The 20,464-nt window shown below is 42.0% G+C and overlaps 2 protein-coding genes across 5 annotated transcripts in view; one reads left to right on the top strand and one right to left on the bottom strand.

Annotated features, from left to right (window-relative positions):
- LOC116614592 (adhesion G-protein coupled receptor V1-like) overlaps window positions 1-15,519 on the top strand; it is a 64,676-nt gene extending 49,157 nt beyond the window's left edge. For all 3 annotated transcript variants that reach the window (XM_048731321.1, XM_048731320.1, XM_048731319.1), the window contains exons 24-27: window positions 2,432-2,537; window positions 4,192-4,517; window positions 13,207-13,321; window positions 14,072-15,519. In XM_048731321.1, the coding sequence (XP_048587278.1) occupies window positions 2,432-2,537; window positions 4,192-4,517; window positions 13,207-13,321; window positions 14,072-14,075 (551 nt within the window). In that variant the 3' untranslated portion in view covers window positions 14,076-15,519. The remainder of the gene's footprint in view (window positions 1-2,431; window positions 2,538-4,191; window positions 4,518-13,206; window positions 13,322-14,071) is intronic.
- On the bottom strand, window positions 4,965-10,283 carry LOC116614590. 2 transcript variants are annotated; one of them, XR_007312540.1, is made up of 3 exons: window positions 7,646-8,431; window positions 6,689-7,460; window positions 4,965-6,530 (listed from the first exon to the last, which is right to left on the bottom strand). XR_007312540.1 is itself a non-coding variant. In XM_032375747.2 (3 exons), exons 2-3 carry the CDS (start codon window positions 7,268-7,270, stop codon window positions 6,519-6,521), a joined length of 594 nt encoding a protein of 197 aa, XP_032231638.1. In that variant the 5' UTR covers window positions 7,271-7,460; window positions 7,646-10,283; the 3' UTR covers window positions 4,965-6,518. The 2 variants fall into 2 exon arrangements, 1 of the variants encoding a protein (XP_032231638.1); XM_032375747.2 differs by having other exon boundaries at window positions 7,646-10,283.
- Window positions 15,520-20,464: the final 4,945 nt, after the last annotated feature.

The following is a 20,464-nucleotide window of genomic DNA, read 5'->3' as shown; positions in this document are numbered from 1 at the left end:
AGGGTGGTGGAAAGATAAAGTGGGACTATAGAATAGGTTGTGGTAGTGTGTGGTGGGTAGGTGAAAAAGAAAAAAATAGTAATAATATGGTGTGGTGTGGAGATGGCTAATGGCTGTGTTGGTGGGGGAAAAAATTGGTATGGTGTATAGGTCAGAGTGGTGGTGAGGGAGATGTGGAGTAGGTGTAGTTGTGGGAACTATTAGGTATGAAATAGTATATCATGATCGTTACTATGACAATATGGAGTATGAATATAATGCCTAAATGATGTAAAAAATGAACAGGAAATATGTCCAAAAGGTGTCGAAAAATCCACCAAAAATGATAGAATAGTTTACGTTACAGCGGAAGTAATTGTAAAATAAATTGTAGCGCAGAAATATTATGGGAAATAATATAATGAGACTAAAGAAAACAAAGAAAACTGACTTTTTGGTTTGGATCGGGTATTCGTACCAAGACGTAGGGGCCTAAAGTGGTGTGGTAGTGAGGTGGGTGTAATCGTATGGTATGGTGATGTTGGAGGGTGATGGTGAGGGATGGCTAGTAAGGTGATGTGGAGTGGAGATGGTGGTAATGTAATTACGGTGGGGAGGTGGATAGGTAAGACTAGTAGGTGGTGGAGGGTGGTGGAAAGATAAAGTGGGACTATAGAATAGGTTGTGGTAGTGTGTGGTGGGTAGGTGAAAAAGAAAAAATTAGTAATAATATGGTGTGGTATGGAGATGGCTAATGGCTGTGTTGGTGGGGGAAAAATTGGTATGGTGTATAGGTCAGAGTGGTGGTGAGGGAGATGTGGAGTAGGTGTAGTTGTGGGAACTATTAGGTATGAAATAGTATATCATGATCGTTACTGTGACAATATGGAGTATGAATATAATGCCTAAATGATGTAAAAAATGAACAGGAAATATTTCCAAAAGGTGTCAAAAAATCCACCAAAAATAATAGAATAGTTTCTGTAACAGCGAAAGTAATTGTAAAATAAATTGTAGCGCAGAAATATTATAAGAAATAATATAATGAGACTAAAGAAAACAAAGAAAACTAACTTTTATGGGTTAAGAATAGAACGGAAGTGACGTAGCACTAATGCATATACGGTAAGTAAATTATGCGAACAAATTTTGAACGAACTAACGCTTTGACACAAGCCGATGCGTTACCATGAGGTAGATAAGTTCACGTGAATGATGCGAATCCGCACGGAAAATATGTGTATCGACGGAGCCACATGAGAGACAAAGGGCTCCAACAGCGATGGCAAAAGGTTAGAGTGCAGAATGACACACCGCACGTGTTATAGGAACGGAGATAATTGCTTGTTTAAACTCGAGTGACCTCGTGCCTGACCCGATGAGTGAACTGTTAGTAAAGCAACCCACAAAGCAGAAACTAGCCTGGAGTTGTGTATAAGAACAAAATCATTCTCCAGAAAAGAATGTAAAACAGATCTAACAGATCTCCCCCATTCATAATGAGGTCGTATGCGCCACAGGAACGGAGATAATTGTTTGCTAAAACTCGAGTGGCCTAGTGTCTGATACGATGAATAAATTGTAAGTGAAGCAATTAACAAAGCGGAAACCAGCTTAAAAATGTGTATCGGAACAAAATCATTCTACAGGAAAGAATGTAAATAAAAACTTAAATGATTGTAATAAACGGAGAAGTTATTGTGTAAGGTTATGTTCGGGTGGTTAAGATTATGGGTTATGAGACTACGGGTTAAGGTTGTTATGAGAGATGGGGTTGATAATAAAACGACATGAGAGTTATGAATGAAGGGTTTTTTTGTTTAGTAGAGAAGGTGGTTAGTAAATATGGTAAAATCCTTTTTGCGATTGGCCAGTATTACTATACTGGAACAACATACTGGAACTCCTTCGAAATTCCGCGACTACTGCGAGTGACAAACTCAAACCTTAAAAAAATACAAATAAACATAAAAAAAATTGACAAAAAAAAGTTGCACCCGTCTCGCCGACGAATGTTAATTTTTTCAATAAAAATAATTCCTTTCTGAGATAAAAAAAACTTTTTGACTCGTAAGAACTGGTTAAGTTTCTTTTCGTTGTTGTTATTTTGCAGCTGTGAGTTTGATACACAAAAAGTCACGTGATTTCACGTGATATATTTAACATAATATTAAATATTTTTGCTTTTTCTTTCCGTTGACATTAGAAGCTAACTAACTGCCACCAATCCTTTTTCTATTAACATCACGAGTAAAGCTTTTTATTTAATCTCCTTCACTTTGTCGGTGGCGTGTAGTTTTTTTCTGTGTTGCTAAAATTTTCGTCTTTATATTTTGCTTGTTGTGACAAAGTATTTAAAATCAGAGAGTCGTGTCACACGAAATTGATATCGAAAAATAAAGTTCATCATGTTAAAAGTGAAGTACGTTCTAATGTTTTTGTTCTCCTTTAGTGACAATGGAGATTGATGGCCCAACCAGTCGATCTCTGGCAGAAGGCGAAAAGACCGTGGTGTCTGTTGTCGCTAAAGGGCACTACGAAATCCCTCTTTCTATCTTGTAAGTACCAAATCCCCACCCCCAAGGGGGCATAAGACAGGCCCATAAGACAAGGACAATAAGAGACTTCAAAATCAAGAGCGAAAAACCTCATGCTTCCGCTTTAACTTGCTGGTGCTTCGTTGTTTCTCAACATTTATTTTATCTTCTAAGGGTCAAACGAAGTCTGTACGTCAGATATGATGTTGATTTTTGTGAATATCCCGGTGAATTGAGAAGGAATCCAAGGAAAAGCGGTACCTGGTACATTTCATACGTTATCCTTGTAGCGAAGGGAATCCATTTTTGTAATTATCAAAGCCAGCAAACCACAGTCTGAGCTTCTCTTTGGTTTTGTTTCTAGAAATTTCTAATATAGATTTGGGCATTGCCTAAAAGCGGAGCTCCAAACGACCAAATCTTATTTTCTCTTAATAATTTTTAAAAATGTTAAATATATAATTATTTCTGTTTTTGACGACGTCAACGATTTCACAAATCACGCGACCAACTTGTTATACCCCCTTTCCCCAACATCTACATGACACATAACAAGTTTAGTTGTCATACGAAGTTTCGGCGACAGGGTAGTTTTAATTTATTGACGTCATCGATGACGTCACGTGACCATCTCATTGCACCCCAATTGAAACACATCACACCTACCGAGTTCTGTTGTCACAGGATGTTTCCTTAATGAAATAGCTATATTTTTTTTATTTGATGACGTCAGCATATTTTTGCTTCTAGTGACGTCATTGATGACGTCACAAACACGGGAATATATTGGTGCACCCCCCTTGACACCTTCATGACACATTCCAAGATTGGTTGTTATATGATGTTTTGTTCATGAGATATGTATATTTTTTTCTTAATGAAATCGAAATAGTTTTGCTTTTAGTGACGTTCTCGATGACGTCACAAATCACCTGACCATATTTTTGCACCCCCCCTTGACACAAATATGATACCTACCGAGTTTGGTTGCCATACGATGTTTCCTTCGTGAAATATAGATCTTTTTTATTTTGATGGCATGAGCATATGTTTGCTTCTAGTGACTATATTGGTGCACCCCCTTAACACATACACGATAGCGTTTTACCGGCGAACTGTCATATTTCGACGAATGCTACAAAAGCTAGACCAAACCTAAGGCTATATATTTTTTTATAACTCCCTTATTATCAAACAAATCTGTCATCTTTTTTACAGTATGGTTTTAATGCTGTACAGTTAGTCAAAACAGCGACTAAAGTCAGCCTTTCGTACCCTTGCTCGAACGAGTCAACACTACGATTGTGTTTGTTTTCGGCAGAAAACGCGCATGCGCATACGTTATTCGGCACTGTCCTTTTTCTTAGGTATGGGGCTCCGCTCACGCGGAGCTTCGCGCCGCTTGGGAGTTCCGCTATAACTATATTGTACTTAAAAGCTGGAGTCTTGAGTCCCATTCTCCCCCTCCCCCCTCACTGCACTTGTGCTTCACATAGATAAATACCTATCAGCGTGATAAAGCAATCCTTCACTGCCTTTCAGAATATGGCGCAAATTATTTAAGCTTTGAAGATCATACAAATCAAATCTGCAATTCTCGCATCCTTAGAAGACCTTGGCAAAATGCAATTGACACCATACCAGCTTATCCCTAACAAAAATCATTATTTCATAGAATTGCTCCAAATAAGACGTCTACAACAGATGATGGGGATTTCAGATTCACATCGTTATACTGGCCTATCGATAACCAGTCTTTGCCTGAGGTTGCGGACTACCCCGCCTGGAGATTCCCAGTCCCCCAAAGCCTAGCGCACAACATGACCATGGTATTCAACAGAGGGGCAAAACACGTCGCCATTGAAGTAGAGATCCCGGTCGACAGGCAGTCGGAGTCCATGGAGACGCTAGTGTTGTCACTCCTGAGCCTTGACCCATCCAGAGTGGTGTTTGGAAACAATCAAACAGTGGAACTTAGTATCCAGAACACGGCTTATCCTGGTACGTATGAGCCCACTAGCCTTACCCTCAGATAAAAATGCCTTCTAGCATAGATACACGCCCTTTTTAGGTCTGTAGGATTGTATGGTGAAAATGGTATATTGTAGTTTATTTATGCAAGAATAATAATTTAATTTAAATTTAAATAATAACCAATAAGACATTGGTTTGGAATACGCGCATAGATGAAAAGTAGTAAGAGTAGTATAGTAAATGGGGGTTTTAGACCGGGAGGATCAGGGCGGATCTGCGGATCCGCCGTGGAGTCTCCTGGGTGACGATGTTGTCGATACAGGAAGTGACGTCACAGGCAAAAACAATGAGCTGTCTGAGATCGCCTAGGCTTGCCCGACCGTAGTGGTACCATAATTTTAAGGTGGCCTAAACAATAGGTTGCTGTATAAAGAAGAACAGTCCTTTTATAAAGGGTGCAAATAAAGACAATAGTTTACTCTTTGATATATTTATTTAAAATAGATAGCGCTATTATACAGGTTATACGATGATATATAGAGTATACACATGAGCTAGTATATTATATACAAAACTAGAAACGTGGGTAATAATTACTAAATAACATTTTTCTATAAAATTCGTAAGATTATGTTATTTTATATGACAAACTTTGCGATTGTAAGCATACTACATAGGTGTAATCGGTATATAGATACCTAGTGTATAGATGTATAGGTTATGATATGTATTAAAATCTGCAACGGTGATATAGAAAACAAGTGTAAAAAAGGAAGGTTATCATACATTAGCATTTAATCTATACTTCCTAGCTTCCTATATTGTCCATAAGCTAAGGTGTCACAACCATTGTTCAGGATGTGGCGCTTGTCATCATAGGGCGATAAACTAGTTTTGTTGATGGTAACAGTGTAGATCTGATGATTTTCACTCCGAATCTGACTCATCCGCGCCATTTGTGCTTGTTTTTCAAACAGACATGTCTTATAGTCTTGGTGGCGAATCATCTTCTTTGTAACATGTTTAGCAATGCCTTTCGCGGTCTTCTTTTCTACTGTCTTGCTATTTTCTGTATACAAGACAGAGTACATTTTCGGACGCAGACTCACGAATTCTTCGATAGGTATACCATGGGTCTCATCCTTCATCTTCCCGAGAACCTTGTTCCTAGCACTGTACAGAAAGTGATCTGTGGAGTACTCCGAAAAGTCCTCATCTTCCTGGAAATCGCGGTAGATGTCTGTAGTCTTGACACTGTAGCAGAGGCTGTCCGTGTCAGTGAACAAGTGGTTACAGCAAGACCCGTATCTCGCAATCATGTGGTTGTGATGAAAGTCGTACATCAGTACTTTCGAAAGGTCAAGAATGGAGAATCCCACATATATCGGGCGATTCAAGTAGAGCTTGGTTTTCTTCATGTTAATGGCGGCGAGGTCGTCAGAGAAGATGCGAAAAGAGTCTTAAGAGGGAGATGCACTCAGCTTGATCAGTTTCTCTTTGCTCTGTGACTAGTTTGACATTCACCCGCTTGCGCAAGTTTTACATAGTCTTCCAGAAGACTGCATTATTCATCAACTTAAAGAAATCCTTCTCAAAGTCGTTTACCGCTTGCTTCCTTTTTTCAGTATTAAAATCGATATATTCTTTTAGCAAGGTGTTCTGTGTGAACCCTAAGACACGGTAAATCTTGGTTAGCTTCATGCCGAGGTTGAGGTACAAATTGAGGTTGCGATAGTGGAGTATGTAGCGCGACTTGTCCTGGAGAATGGGGACGAGTTTAGGGACAGGTGCGCCGCCGAGATGAAGCTCCTCATTGAGCTGCTGACAGTAAGGGGACATCATGTCAGCAGATACCTTCATCTTCTCAGGGGCCAGAGGATAGTCGGAGTGCTGGTCATGGAGCTCTTTGGGATACTCGAGATCTACCTCTAGAATGAAGCCCTTCTCACTATCAGCAGCCACGCCCATCAAAATCGCGTATGCCCTGTTCCGATAGCCAAGCAAAGTCGCTTGTAAGGAGAGGCTGACTCATTGCCCATCCTATGAAACAAATATAGAATACTAATTAACAAAGGTTCTTGATCTAAGAGTGGTTTCTGTGGGAAGTGTAAGGGCACACCAAGGTGGGGGTGGGGGGGGGGGGTCGAGAGAATGACACAACACACAAGCTATCATTTAAAAGATATAATGAAACTCACCATAAAGGTGTCTAGGGATGCCAGGTAACCAGGGACGTATGGATTGTTAGCCTTCGCATATCGGTTACTGATCATCGATATCCCGCCTCGTACCCCCTCCTCCACGAACAAGTACATATCTGGGTCTGTCAGTAGCTCCAACTCCACCCCGGTCATCTTAAGACAGGCAGCCCAAGCTAAAGAAGGCGAGGTGAAGAAATGGGCGGGGTCTAGTTGATAGTAGCTGAGGCAGAAACTCCGGAAGTTTTCAAAGACATCGGCTAAGAGAAGCACATCGGAGAGAAGATATAAATCATGGAAGTCTCCAAGGTTCTGGTGTTGGAAGGCAGCGAACACTATTTGTGCATGTTCATAATCCTCGTCGCTGATTGGTTCTTCTTTCAGTTTACTATAAAATGTTTCTTTGGGAGGGAGTTGTAGTTCCTGGAACTTATCCGTACTATCCATATAGTCATAAGGATAGACCCCCTTTCTCAGTAACAAAGGGACCTTGTCTGCAGCAATGTACTTCTTGAGAACATGGAACTTGTTGTCCCCTTCCTTGGCCAGATTAGAGACCAGCCTGTCTAATGACGCGTTCATGAATTGCAGAGAGTCGATAAAGTCCAGTTTTCCCAGAGAGAAAGATATGTATTTCTCAATATTGTTGGGAATGCAGTTGATGGGTGCGTCTTTAATCTTTCCGAGCCCCTCAGATTGTGCACGACAGGGATGCGGCCGGTGAATTGGAAGTTCAAGTTGCAGGAGTTATGCGCAGGACCTCTAAACACACCTGTTGATGAGAAATAATGATTAAAGCCAAAATAGGTAGGTGATACAGATGATCTTAGTATAGCAAGACACCCCGCAACATCCGTAAAAACAGCCGTAACGCCCGCATTAACGGATGTTACGCCCGCAAGAACAGCTGCAACGCCCGCTCGACGCCTGCATTAAAGCTCTTAAATGGACATTTACCTGTCACATGGCAATGATCTCTGACTCGGTCAGCACCCAGTTCGTCTCCGCAAATGTAACATTGGGATGCCCGATGACATGCCTCTTTCTCTTGAGGAGTGAGATTCATGGGCTCGATGTGGTGCAGCAGATTTGTGATATGTTTTTCTTCTTGCTGTAAGGATACTAGGAATTTGTCCACCGCATCTTCACCTCGGTAGACTACGGGTGGTTTGCAATAGTCCTCTCGTTCCGAGACCACAACATAGGAGTATCCACAAGCTTGATGGTGCTGGAATTTTTCCGTAGAAGACTTGTTTTGGTCTTGAGCGGTGGACTGTATTTTTGTCGTCAGATTCTCAAAATCAGCGTAGATGGTAAAGGGAACTCGTAACTGCTTGTGATAATCTTTATAGCTTAGAAACATGTTTTCTTCTTTTGGGAGCTCAATTCTCTGGGCGCCATGCTGACTGCATAGTAGTTGATGATCATCCAACAAATCCTGACGCACGAAACCGTGAAGACAGAAGGGGCAGTAGAACATCCGACCCTTGTGCTTGGTTTGACGGGAAAGAAAACGGTTCAGATTCCGAATAAGGCAGTAGTGCCGCCTCTCTCCGTGGGAGTACAGTAACAGGTTGATGTGAGTGGAAAATCGTTTCTTGCTAATATGTAGAGGCAGTAGAACATCCGACCCTTGTGCTTGGTTTGACGGGAAAGAAAACGGTTCAGATTCCGAATAAGGCAGTAGTGCCGCCTCTCTCCGTGGGAGTACAGTAACAGGTTGATGTGAGTGGAAAATCGTTTCTTGCTAATATGTAGAGGCAGTAGAACATCCGACCCTTGTGCTTGGTTTGACGGGAAAGAAAACGGTTCAGATTCCGAATAAGGCAGTAGTGCCGCCTCTCTCCGTGGGAGTACAGTAACAGGTTGATGTGAGTGGAAAATCGTTCCTTGCTAATATGTACTGGAAACGGAGTCCCCTGTTCGTATCCAAACACATTGACAGCATCGAATTCCCTGTGGGGAATTCAATTAAGTTAAGTTCGTTCGCATAGGGTGTGTACTGCTGTACTCGTTCGGAATGCCGTTCCACAGGATGTAGAGCCGCTAGAACACTCCACATGAAGCACTTGTTATCATTGTTTTTGATATTCACCTCCACTTTTCTGTTTTTTAATTTCTTGGGTAACGGGAGATAACTAGAGCCTTTGAGGGGTTTGTCTTTACAAGCCACATTCAAATCAAGATGTAGAATTTCATCAATAATCCAACCGCTGCCTTCCCTTTGGTACTGAGCACAGTTGTTCAAAATCTTCAGGTTCGCATCGCTTACTTGTTCTTCTAATTCACTGGGGTTAACCACCGTAATGCAAAAACTATGTTTTTTTCTCGTGCCGCTTTAATATATCTTTCCGATTGAATGATTTCTGACATCGCTCACAAACAAATGCTCGATTTCCATGGATAGCTTTCTTGTGACGAACTAAATTCGTCTCTTGGGTGAACTCCTTGCTGCAGGTGTCGCAGACGAAGGTCATCTTGAAGTCTCTGAGCTTCCTTGAAGGGATCCGACGAGAACTTCTACACACTGTGCGGATCAGAACCGAGGACTCTATTTATACCCGCACTGAACAAAGGCTCTTGTGATACCGGCTTCACCATTGGTTGAAGCCGAAAAAGGTATTGTGACGTCGTCAAACAAGTCTGGGCATGTAGACAATAAAATAAACGGCTGAGGCAGCGAAATAGCCTGACTATCCTGCTCCGCACTTTTGGCCTGGTTTTTGGCTTGATCGACCTCGTTTTGCCCTTCTTGTCCTGTTTTATAGCCTTTCTGGACCTTCTATATCAAGCGATTACTTTAAAGACTTGAATCATTTGAGCTAAGACGTCGAGCAGTGAACATGGTCTATACGCGTGTCTGCCGTGATTGCCCGATTCCGGGATGTGGTGCCAAGTATCTTGTTCGATTATCGAATCATCTTGCCGATGTGCATTCGCTAGATTCTACCGAGTACTTGCAAGAAGCGAAACTTCAACCAAAAGTTAAATACATTGTGTATGAAAACAAGTTGGATAATTCAGAAACACCGCAAAGGAGTTAAAGGAAAAAGAAAATAAACATAAAACGCACGAAAAGGAGGAAGTGATTTACGAACGCTCTCGATCACGACAAGATGGGTTCTTCAAAAGAGCATGCGGAAAAGCGGCGAAGAAAGGTGTTACCAAAAGAAAAAGTGCGTCAAAGAACCGCCAGTAAACTGGATTTCAATGTCCTGAAGTGGGGGACACCGAGAAACGCTCTACTACGACTTAAGAACTTTGGAGCGTTTATAATGAAAACATTAGCGGTATATAGAACAATTTAGAACATACTAAAAAGGGTTCTCCGTTGATGTGGAAAGAGTCAGGGGGAGAGGTCTCGAAGAACAGTACCTAGACCCTATGCCATGTTATGAGATAGTAATTCAAGATTTACAAACACCGGGCTGAGTTGTATGTTTAGTTGACTTTGATTAACATACTGAGAGGATTCTGACTGTTGTGTGTGTTTGTGTACAAACAAAAGGAAGGACACGCGTCTTTAGAAAATACGTAATAGGGCTCCTGTAAAACATTACGGTAGTAAAAGGCTTTTTAAACAGTCTAATTATCATTTCCTAGACGTTTTCCAATGTAATATAAATATCATCGCTGTCTATAAAGGGTTCTATAAGTCTTATTTGGCTAAGAAGTACCTATTATACAGCCTATATTTTTATTTTTATTCTAGTTTTCTATATCACCGTTGCAGATTTAAGTATTTATCATAACCTATACATCTGTACACTAGGTATCTATATACCTATTACACCTATGTAGTATGCTTACAATCGCAAAGTTTGTCATATAAAATAACATAATCTTCATAATCGAATTTTATAGAAAATGTTATTTAGTAATTATTACCCACGTTTCTAGTTTTGTATATAATATACTTGCTCATGTGTATACTCTATATATCATAGTATAACCTGTATAATAGAGCTATCTATTTTAAATAAATATATCAAAGAGTAAACTATTGTCTTTATTTGCACCCTTTATAAAAGGACTGTTCTTCTTTATATAGCAACCTATTATTTAGGCCACCTTGAAACCACCTGCAGCTAGTGTTTCTTCACTGCCCCTAATTATGGTACCACTACGGTCGGGCAAGCCTAGGCGAGCCCAGACAGCTCATTGTTTTTGCATGTGACGTCACTTCCTGTATCGACAATATCGTCAACCAGGATGCTCCACGGCGGATCCGCAGATCCGCCTGATCCGCCCGGTCTAAAACCCCCATTTACTATACTACTAGTAAGCTTGTATACATACACCTTTATTATATGGCTAGGATAGCACACGTGCAATCGCTGGAGTCGGATAAACATTATAGATTAGATTTCCCTAGTTTAGAACGATTTCCCCATTTTAGAACGATTACCGTTGCAATTGGTCGAGGCGCGTATTACTTTTTTGCTGCTTTTGGTGACAAATTGTACGGCACGAAATTTGACAGACTCATAACTTAAGCAGCAAAAGCTTAAAAATAAATAAATAATATATATTGATAATAAATAATATATAGTGGGACAGAGAGCCATTTCTTAAACAGATTTTACGACAATTGGCTTTCGAAAGTCAGCTGAAGTTTTTTTAAAAAACGATAAGAATTGTGTACGTCAACTCATATCACTGAATAAAATTGTACAGTGGCTTATAAGGGACAATGAATTATTTTTCCAGTTTAAGAAAACAATAGATGGTTCTAAATTTTAAATTTTCCTCGTGCCATGCTTTAACTTATAATTATCTCGAATTCGCGTTATAATCTCGACATTTCCAGTTTAGATCTCAAAATTTCCAGTTAGCTATCTCGAAATTTTCAGTAAGCTATCCCCAAATTTAGAAGTGGCTTATAAGGAACATTGAATTAGTTTTCCAATTTGAGCTAGCTATCTCGAACTCTCGCGTTAGTTATCTCGAAATTTCGCGTCAGTTATATCGACATTTCGCGTTAGTTATCTCGAAATTTCCAGTTAGCTATCTCCAAATTTTCAGTTAGTTATCTCGAAATGTCAGGTTTCGTTGTCCCCGTCTCCTCTCACTACATCAACAACATGGCGTCAGCTACAACGTATCTATCTACGTATAGCTCATGTAGAGCCATGTGAATGTTTAAAGACACATGAAATGACCTTTTAACAAAGCATTTACGAGTTATTGGAGGAACTTCTGTGGCACTCGATCGTCGGATGGTTGGATGGTTGGATCGATCATCCGTAAATTTTTTGTGGTCTTTCTGTGTTTCAGCAACACAGCGATCCTTAGATCAAATGTATAATTCCGGTGTTCAACTTCCGGTTAAAGCCTAGAACTATAAAAGGGCTGAGTCATCGACCAGTGACCGCTACGGTCTTACCTTGCTATATAAGCTATATAAGTATATATAAGCTAGTTTTTTCAGAAAAGTCTTCCATGTGGGTGCGCACGCGCCTTCGTCACCGACGTCAATTGATCTTCTACGGTTCAGTCCAATTCAAGTTGTTAGTTTTCAAACAAAACAAGTAACATGCTAGCAAAGCTTTTAATTCTTCTTCTTTTAGTACTTTAGTACGTTTTCGCGTTGTTTGTTTGAATTTATGCTCAAAGAGCGACTAGCCAAAACTGCGACATTTAAGTCAGAGAAACTGAAAGGGAAAAGCCTGCAGGGTTATAAAAAAGCCTCTGTTAGAAGGACAAAATTAAAGAGGATACTTTTCCACAAATTAATTTTTCAAAATTCTTCCCAATCAGCTAAACTCAATATCATACAAAACTCGTACACATTTCCCTCCCTTATTCATCGAATAACAACTTTGCGCCTTTCTAGAATGTTGACATGCATAAAACACATTGTATGACAGTAGCGTGATCAATTATTGCGGGTATTTTATTTTCTTTCCGGAAAGAATATGCTGAAATTTGACATGCTAGCAAAAACTTTTCGAACGGTACGACACCAATAGCATTAAAATTAATTTTAGTTACCCCTCTATTCAGTAATTCCACGATAGTCTAGCGGTGCGGATACTTGTCTCGGACCGCAACTGCCCGGGTTCGATTCCCACAGATAGCAATTTTTTTTCTGTTTTTTTTAACAATAACAATAACAATAATTATCGTTTTGGGGGTCTGGTACCAAGGAATCTAGAAAGGAAGATGGTCACAGTCACTGTTTTTCTCTCCTGATCACAAGTCATAAAGTTTACCATGCACTTGCGGAACGTAAACCTAAAAAATGACAAGAGTCAGCATGCAGTTTTTCCAAATAAGGAATATATGTGTTCTCGGTGTGTCATGAAAAAGAAAAAAGGTATAAGGACATTTTTATGTTCTCAGAATCTTGGATGATGTTTCTATTTTTTATGCACACAAGAAAATAACTAGAAAAAATTTGCATTCACGAGTTGGCTCACAGAGCCTTTGATTTATGATGGCTCTGGCACGTAATGTATGATCTTGGGTTTGTTTAAATCGTTGCCGTTATGATGATTAATTCATTTCACCAACAGAGACGAAGGCACAGGCAGGAGCAGTTGTAGCGGTTGTGTCTGTGTCAATCGCGATTCTAGTCATCATCTTAGTGGCTGTTATCCTCGCTGCGTGCTTCATTGTTAAGCGTGTCAAGTAAGTAAAGCTGGAAGAACATCGAAAACAAAATGACTTTGGAAGCAAAAAATACAAAATCACGACAACAGACAAATAAAAAAAGCAACAGCAGACGAGCAACAATTAAAGCCGCATTGTCACCAGTTTACGTCCGGTCGATTACGTAACAATATCCGACGATTTTTAACGGAAAACGCGAAAACTATTTCAAAATATTAAAAGTGTGTCTATTGGAAGTTCCTTTGAGCTTGTGATTGATAATTTAGAACGGATGGCCTGTTATATATCTCAGATTATAATAGATTCTTTTGTCTTTTAACGGTTGAGGTTTTCGTCGGACCTGCGGAAGTAAACTGGTGACAATGCGGCTTTAATGTCGCTTTACGCGGGAAAAGGAAATGCCCGCTTACAGTACTCTAGCTTTACGGTAGCGAAAGAGTGAAGGACTTTACTTTAGCTGTGGCGCTTTTATATAGGTAGATAGCGACCAATAAAATCAAGAACGTGTTTGGTGAGGTATCTCATGTGAAACATATTGAGTCATACCTGTGCTATCGTAGCATGTTACGCGTACCCGTACGATATAATTTAACCATTAACTGAAATTACCGTCCCTAGTGGTGACGGTAATTTTGGATAACAAATAAAAAGGAAAGAAAAAGAAAAAATAGGCAAGCCACAACAAGCAGTAATTGTAGTAATTGTAAGTAAAAAAGTTGTGTTATGTAAGTGAAGTACTCATAAAGTTACATGTTTTCATTTTTACAGGTAAGGCGTAACTCACCATGGCCGATGAAGACGAGGAGAAATATACAACGTCATAAAGGCCGATTTAGACAGCACGATTTAGTCGTGTGCGATCTGCCTACGACATGTCTTAGCCCTGAATTACACACTACGACTTTCATAGTCAGCGTCGCGGAGTCGTAGGCTGATTTACACACTACGACTCGAGTTGTAGAGGTGTCACGTCGCATAAGACTAAATCGTGCTGTCTAATTCAGCCTTAAGGGTCACAAGCATTCTCTGGAACACAGGGCCATGCGCGAGAACGAGAATGTCTCCTCCGAAGCTTCGTTTTGGCAATTCTTTAAGCTGACCTCAACGCTTTTTGTTCTCCAGGACGGGTCACAAGGTCATAAAGGTTACAAAGACTACACCACCACCACGAATTAGAATCTTTTGCCCAGTAGAACCTTGCTTGAAACTACCGTGCAACCAGTAAAACCTTGAACACTTAAAATATGTGTTGAATAGTTTTCACAAGGACAAGGTTCAACTGGGTATAGAAATGAACCAAAGTAACGAGAATAATTCCACCCTTTGGAATTCGTCACATCCCCCCCCCCCCCCCCTTTCTTCGGTTCCAGTTTTCTGCTAAAGAGCTTCCTCTAGAATCCCGTCACTAGATCACTTTGCAAAACAGGGACCGGTTGCACATAGCTTAACTAAGTTATCCGGCGGATAAAATAGCGTTGCACAAAGCGTGGATAGAACGCTGGATAACTATCCGCTGAATAGCCATCATTACCACTAAATGGCTCCCCGTTTCCATGGTAAATATGCAAAGTGCGCGCTGTTTTTCCTTCAAACAAAATGGCGGCCGTTGAAAGAGCTACAAAAAGTGCCAGAAAACAAACAGTTTATCGAGGCAAAGTGCATGTAAATCATGGAATGATCACAGGGGATAGTGTTTAGCTTCTTCCTGTCTTTGGGAGTCACATTTCTCGATAGAACGGCCAATATAGGCCAATATAGATTGATTACAGTCCTGCCAGAGCTGCATGGAGTCCGTAATTCATTGTAAATTTACCAACTGTAAAATTTTTCGTTTGCATATGTTTCAATTTGCACTTTGTCTGAAATTAATCTAAACTCTAACAATAAATTAGAAAGCAAACGCTATTTTTTGTTCTTCACATTTATTCGGTGGATAAGATTTTGTCCGACATCTTTCAACCGTATAACTTTAACCGGTGGATAAGACTTATCCAGCTTTGTGCAACCGGCCCCAGACGAGATTTATACAGCGTTAACTCACGTTTTTACATGCACTGCGCACGCAATACATAAGAATTTGACTGTAGTGGCAATCACCTGTAAAATTCAGGAGAGGAACTCGATTGTGATAACCGCACAAAATATGTAATTCAATAAATTTTTAATTCCAATAAAGCATATTTTTGTAATCAAATGCAATAAAAAACACAGTTCGATAAAGTAGTCACGGTTTACGCTTGCACCAATCTTTGTAGCAAAAAGGTAGCAGATCCCATTTAACTGCTGGTAGCGGGAGACTAACTAACTTAAATAATATATATATATATATATATATATATATATATATATATATATATATCGAGGCAAAGTGAGTGGGCAACCACGAAACAGACCTGTAGGGAAACCTATGTAGTTTGTATTTTTCTATATATATATATATATATATATATATATATCCCTGTTTGGGACTTGTCCTAATCTACTTGATACGTGCGACGCGGGGCGCAGTAATATAGGGCGTATTGCGTACTTCTTTGCAGGAATATATATTTACAATCATGTAGGCGTTTTACCGACGTGACTTCCCTTATTTTCCGAATTCTAGAAACTTCTACTAACAATAATGATGATCAAGCTTTTTTATCAATCAAGAAATTAAAATATAGTTTTTCTAAAACTAACATTCCATAAACGAAGTTCAAAGCACATGCTAAATAAACAATGCGCTAAGTTGAGTGGGCTTCCTGTGGTTGTAACAATGCATTTGGAGTGGGTCGATCGAGGGGCGCGCGGCCAAAACCGCCACAGGTTGCACCTACAATTTCAATCGTTATCCGAAAATAAATACATATCTGATGATACAGCACGCCCTCCTGGCTACATGCTCGAGGATCCAGCGTACTTTGCGGGCGTTCACAAAGGTCACTACCGCAGAAGAGATCGCTTCGAGATCAGATCTATATTGAGACGAATCCTTTCTTAAGTAAACTTACGAGTGAAAATTCGCCTGCTGGAACTTCGGGCTGCAGCATGAAAATAACGTAAACAAAGGCCAAGATTCCACATTTTGTCTACGCAGCGTTTCTTCCCAAAAAGTTCAGCTAATAAAAAATAAGACAACGATTAGGGTGTACTGACCGAAAAGGAACATATTTCTGACGTTCCATTTTGGTATCTCGAAGAAAGAAACTGTATTTACTTCCGTCAGAAATTGGCTTAAGTTTCCGACGTGTCACGCCCCCAGAACTAGTCTTACTAGGAAACAACCGAAGGGGGGGGGGAGTTCTTTGGGGGTAAAGGGGTAAGGGTTTCCTTAATGTTTATGTAGGAAAGCCCTGTAAGTGTAAAAAAGGACCCGGTGCAGACCAGGTTCACTTTGCTGTATAGCCCTGTAGCCAAGCCGGGGGTCTAACAGTACACTGGGATCTCCTTGGTTTATTCGGTGCCGGAACCAGACCATTAGGCTGGGTAGCAATGGGGTCCTCTTCCTCGTCATCTGCCATAGGTGCTTGGTCTGGGATGGTTTCCATGGTTGGCGCCTCAGTCGTGCCTGTACCTATCACCTGCCGCCGGTTTCTCCGGTAGGTACCATCTCCCACTTTCCCCTCGTAGCTCCCCGGCCCAGCTTGCCCTACACAGGTGCCTGCACTCCAGGTCTTCTCCCCTGGGAGTCTCATGCGCACCGATTCTCCAACTCCGATTGGTGGTAGAGGCCTAGCATGCTGGTCATAGTAGTGTCGCTGTCCTTCCTTAGCCCCGATCAGCCGAGCCGAGTCTCTTCTTCTGTGGAATGCCGCGGCTGCAGTAGCGAGCCCGCCACTGGAAGGAGAGTCTTGCATCGACGGCCCATCAGCCTTTGCGCCGGGCAGTAGTATAGTATTTTGGCGTGTTCAGCGCATTAGAACTAATGCGCTAAACAGCGCCAAATACTATATCACTTATCTGCTGGCTGGGGTCGAGGTCTGATACACCCCCTCGGGGATTCCCAAGGTCGAGGGTCAAATCGAATGGATCAGGGCAGAATTCAGGCACTGCTCATTTCTGAGAATACTCGAAGCGTTAATGCAGAATGGCTGGGGACCCTGAATGGCCACGAACACTGTGCACATTTGGTGGGCTGTGCTCCTGCATAGCCTCTTACATCCGCGTAGCCCTTCGACGATTACGCAGTGTCGTAACAGGCTCTTCCGACGTCCATATACATATGGGCCATTATACCACTACTGTGTGCGTTTATGGTTCCTATATCTCTATACGGTGACCATCCTCGTCGTCGCTCGAGGTGTCGCCGTCGCGCTCCACGTCTTTCCATCTCAAGGTGTCGTCGTCGCTCAAGGTGCTCTCCACGTTTTTCTATACGTCCTTCACCGCGTCCTTCACCTCCTCGAGAACCTCGGCTAGGCCCACGTACCCCTTGAGGACGCTGATCTTCCAATCCAGCCTGTCTCCTGTGCCCTCCTTCTCTAATCGCTCCAACGCTTCGATCGCGACGCGCAGCGACCTATCCGGCTCCCCATCGTCCCACAAATGTAGCGTAACGCCCTCGCTCTCTAAAAAGTGTAAACCCTCAAGAGTGCCCGCCTCCACCACATCGGACCCCCTGTAATCTATAGTTCTATTCCCAACACAAATACCGCTAGCCATATAATGTCGGCTATATATTTTTTATATATATGGGCGCGTTTAAACCAGCTTGGTGCGGCGCCCCTATATTTTACCTAACCCATACATGGAGGTGCCCAACTGCGACGGCAAAGGTGTGACGTCGCATGAGAGATATAGTCTCTTGTATTAGTATATAGAATGGGTTGTAGTAGAGTGATCCATATGGCGTTAGGAGAAGAGGGATATTACGACTGTCCATTTTGTGATCTAAAAATAGCGGGGTACGTGGCTGAGGGGGGGTCGGCGAGGTTCGAGGTATGTTGTGGTAGGCAGGATATGGTGAATGACGGTGGGGCTAATGTGTTTAGAAATTGTGGTGTTCACCATGGATACGATTATGCCGTCGAGTATGTTGATTTCTACGAGGATTTGTATAAGATACGTGGGAAGTCGGTGTACCATCGGAAATACCATTTAGAGAACGTGTTGTTTGCTTTCGAGCTAGGAGGGAGTAAGCGCGACCTAGTCAGGAGGTTCAGACTAGTTGAGGCGGCTGTGGATGAATTGTTTTCTATGAGACGATGTATTCAGATAAAGTTCATTCTCTACAAATTGTTTCAATTGAGAGGTGAGAGGCAGAGTATGAGGCGATGTATGAAGTATATCAGTCCTAGGACACTGAGATATTATGAGGAGTTGTGGAGACAGGTTTGTGGTCGTCTGGGGTGGGAGTATATTTATGGCAGCGAGTTTATGACTAGGCGTGTGAAGGGGGAGTGATCACCATCTTTCTTTAGTCTTATCGTAGAAGAGTCTTACGCTAAGGTTTTGTTTAGTTTCTCTTTCATCCCTAGCGTTATCTGCTCCCTTATCCTCTGCTTTTTTTTTTCTTGTATGGGGTCTTCGGTGACTGGGTCTCCTTTACGCGTCGCATTGACCTGTATCGACTGTCGCATTTTGTTATATTTGTCCATCTCGTCTACTATGAGGGAGAACTCTTGGTCGGATATCGCGTTGTCCATTAGGCTTTTAGAGATGAGGTCGTTGATGGTGTTTAGCTTCGTTCTTGATAGCATTACGATGTCAGAGTGCTTCTGTACGCTACGGGATAGTCTCTTAGACACCGACGCACATATCGTTGATATGATGGCTGACACACCCGACACTACGCCTAAAGGCACAGCTACAGGGACTCCAACGCCTGTCAGCCCAGTCCCTAACGCCCCAGCTGACAGCACGACTGATAGTGACCCTGACCCTATCGCGATCTTATTAATGACAGACCGAGACTTCGCGTATTTCTTCCTTACTTGTCGGTGGTGCTCGAGGGCCTTGTTAATGTTGCCTTTTATGAGGGTTATTTGTTGTAGCCTGAACGATAGCCCATTGTCTTCGATTATGGTTGTGTATAGCTGACTATTTCTTTCATGTGGTCTCGCTTCGTACATGTTGTCCATTATATCATATGGTTAGACAATCTCGATGTACATTTCTTGTTTTGCGCTGTTGTACATGTACTTGACATCGCCGGATAGCTCCTCACACATTACGTTGCTAGTGAAAAGCGTTGGGTTAGCGGCCGTCTCGGTGTTAACGGTTCCACTAGCACCCCATGCGTAAAGCATGTACCTCACAGCTGAGAGTGTCTGAGGGTTATCGAATACTACACCAGTGCTTGTGTGTAGGTGGTTTTTCGGCATGATAACACCCCAGGAGGAGCCTACTTGGTGGCTAGACGCTAGAATGTTCTTTCCGATGAATGCTCCAGGGCCACCCCCCACGCTCCGCTTCCAAGCGAAGTAGAACCTCGGGTCGGTGGACACACCAATGATCTCCGTGCAGTATAGGGCTATTATTGTTTCGGCTGTTTTTCAATCCTAGGCTGATGTAAAAACCGGTTACCTCCCTCCAACCATCATTGCCGAGTAATATTTGGGCTTGGTGTATGTGCTTCGCCCTGTATGAGGCTATACGGGCACTGTTCCCTATGTCGTCAGCGACTGACTCACTCACTTGGTAGTTCGCAGCTGTTTCGCCCTCGATGCCGAAGGCATAAACCTGGATTTTTTTAGGGCTTGGTGAGTTATGTGAGACGGTGAAAGTGATAGTACCTATGGAGTTACCTGTGTTGATCACGGCCTCAGTGAATCGGTAGCCTGGCTTCCCATCTATCACGCCTCCCTTAATGCTATCCCCACGGAAGCCCCACCCAGCCGTCTGGATGCTGATGGTGCCCATCGTAAGCGTCACATTTGGGTCTATGCAGTAACACTCGATTCGAATGGTGTAGCCTCTAGATGCTGTCAGTCCGGTGGTGTTATCGATAGGTAATGAGATGGCTATTGTCCCTTGTGCCCCATTTTGAACGTCGTCTACTAGGTAATGACCTTGATGCTTAGGGTATAGCCCGTCCAACACGTAAGGCCCAGAAACTATCTTCAGCTTGCTCGACGTTGAGTTCATAAGGCCTTGGTTGTTTAGGAACCACAGCGCATTGTGTGTTATATATGATGATCGCCGTACGTTAATGGGTCACCTTTTGCTCCCTGTGCGCCC

The sequence above is a fragment of the Nematostella vectensis genome, chromosome 8 (genome assembly GCF_932526225.1).
Source record: "Nematostella vectensis chromosome 8, jaNemVect1.1, whole genome shotgun sequence".
Classification (NCBI taxonomy): Eukaryota; Metazoa; Cnidaria; class Anthozoa; order Actiniaria; family Edwardsiidae; genus Nematostella; species Nematostella vectensis.
The sequence above is the reverse complement of the archived record's forward strand: the minus strand, read 5'-3'. Positions and strand labels throughout refer to the sequence as shown.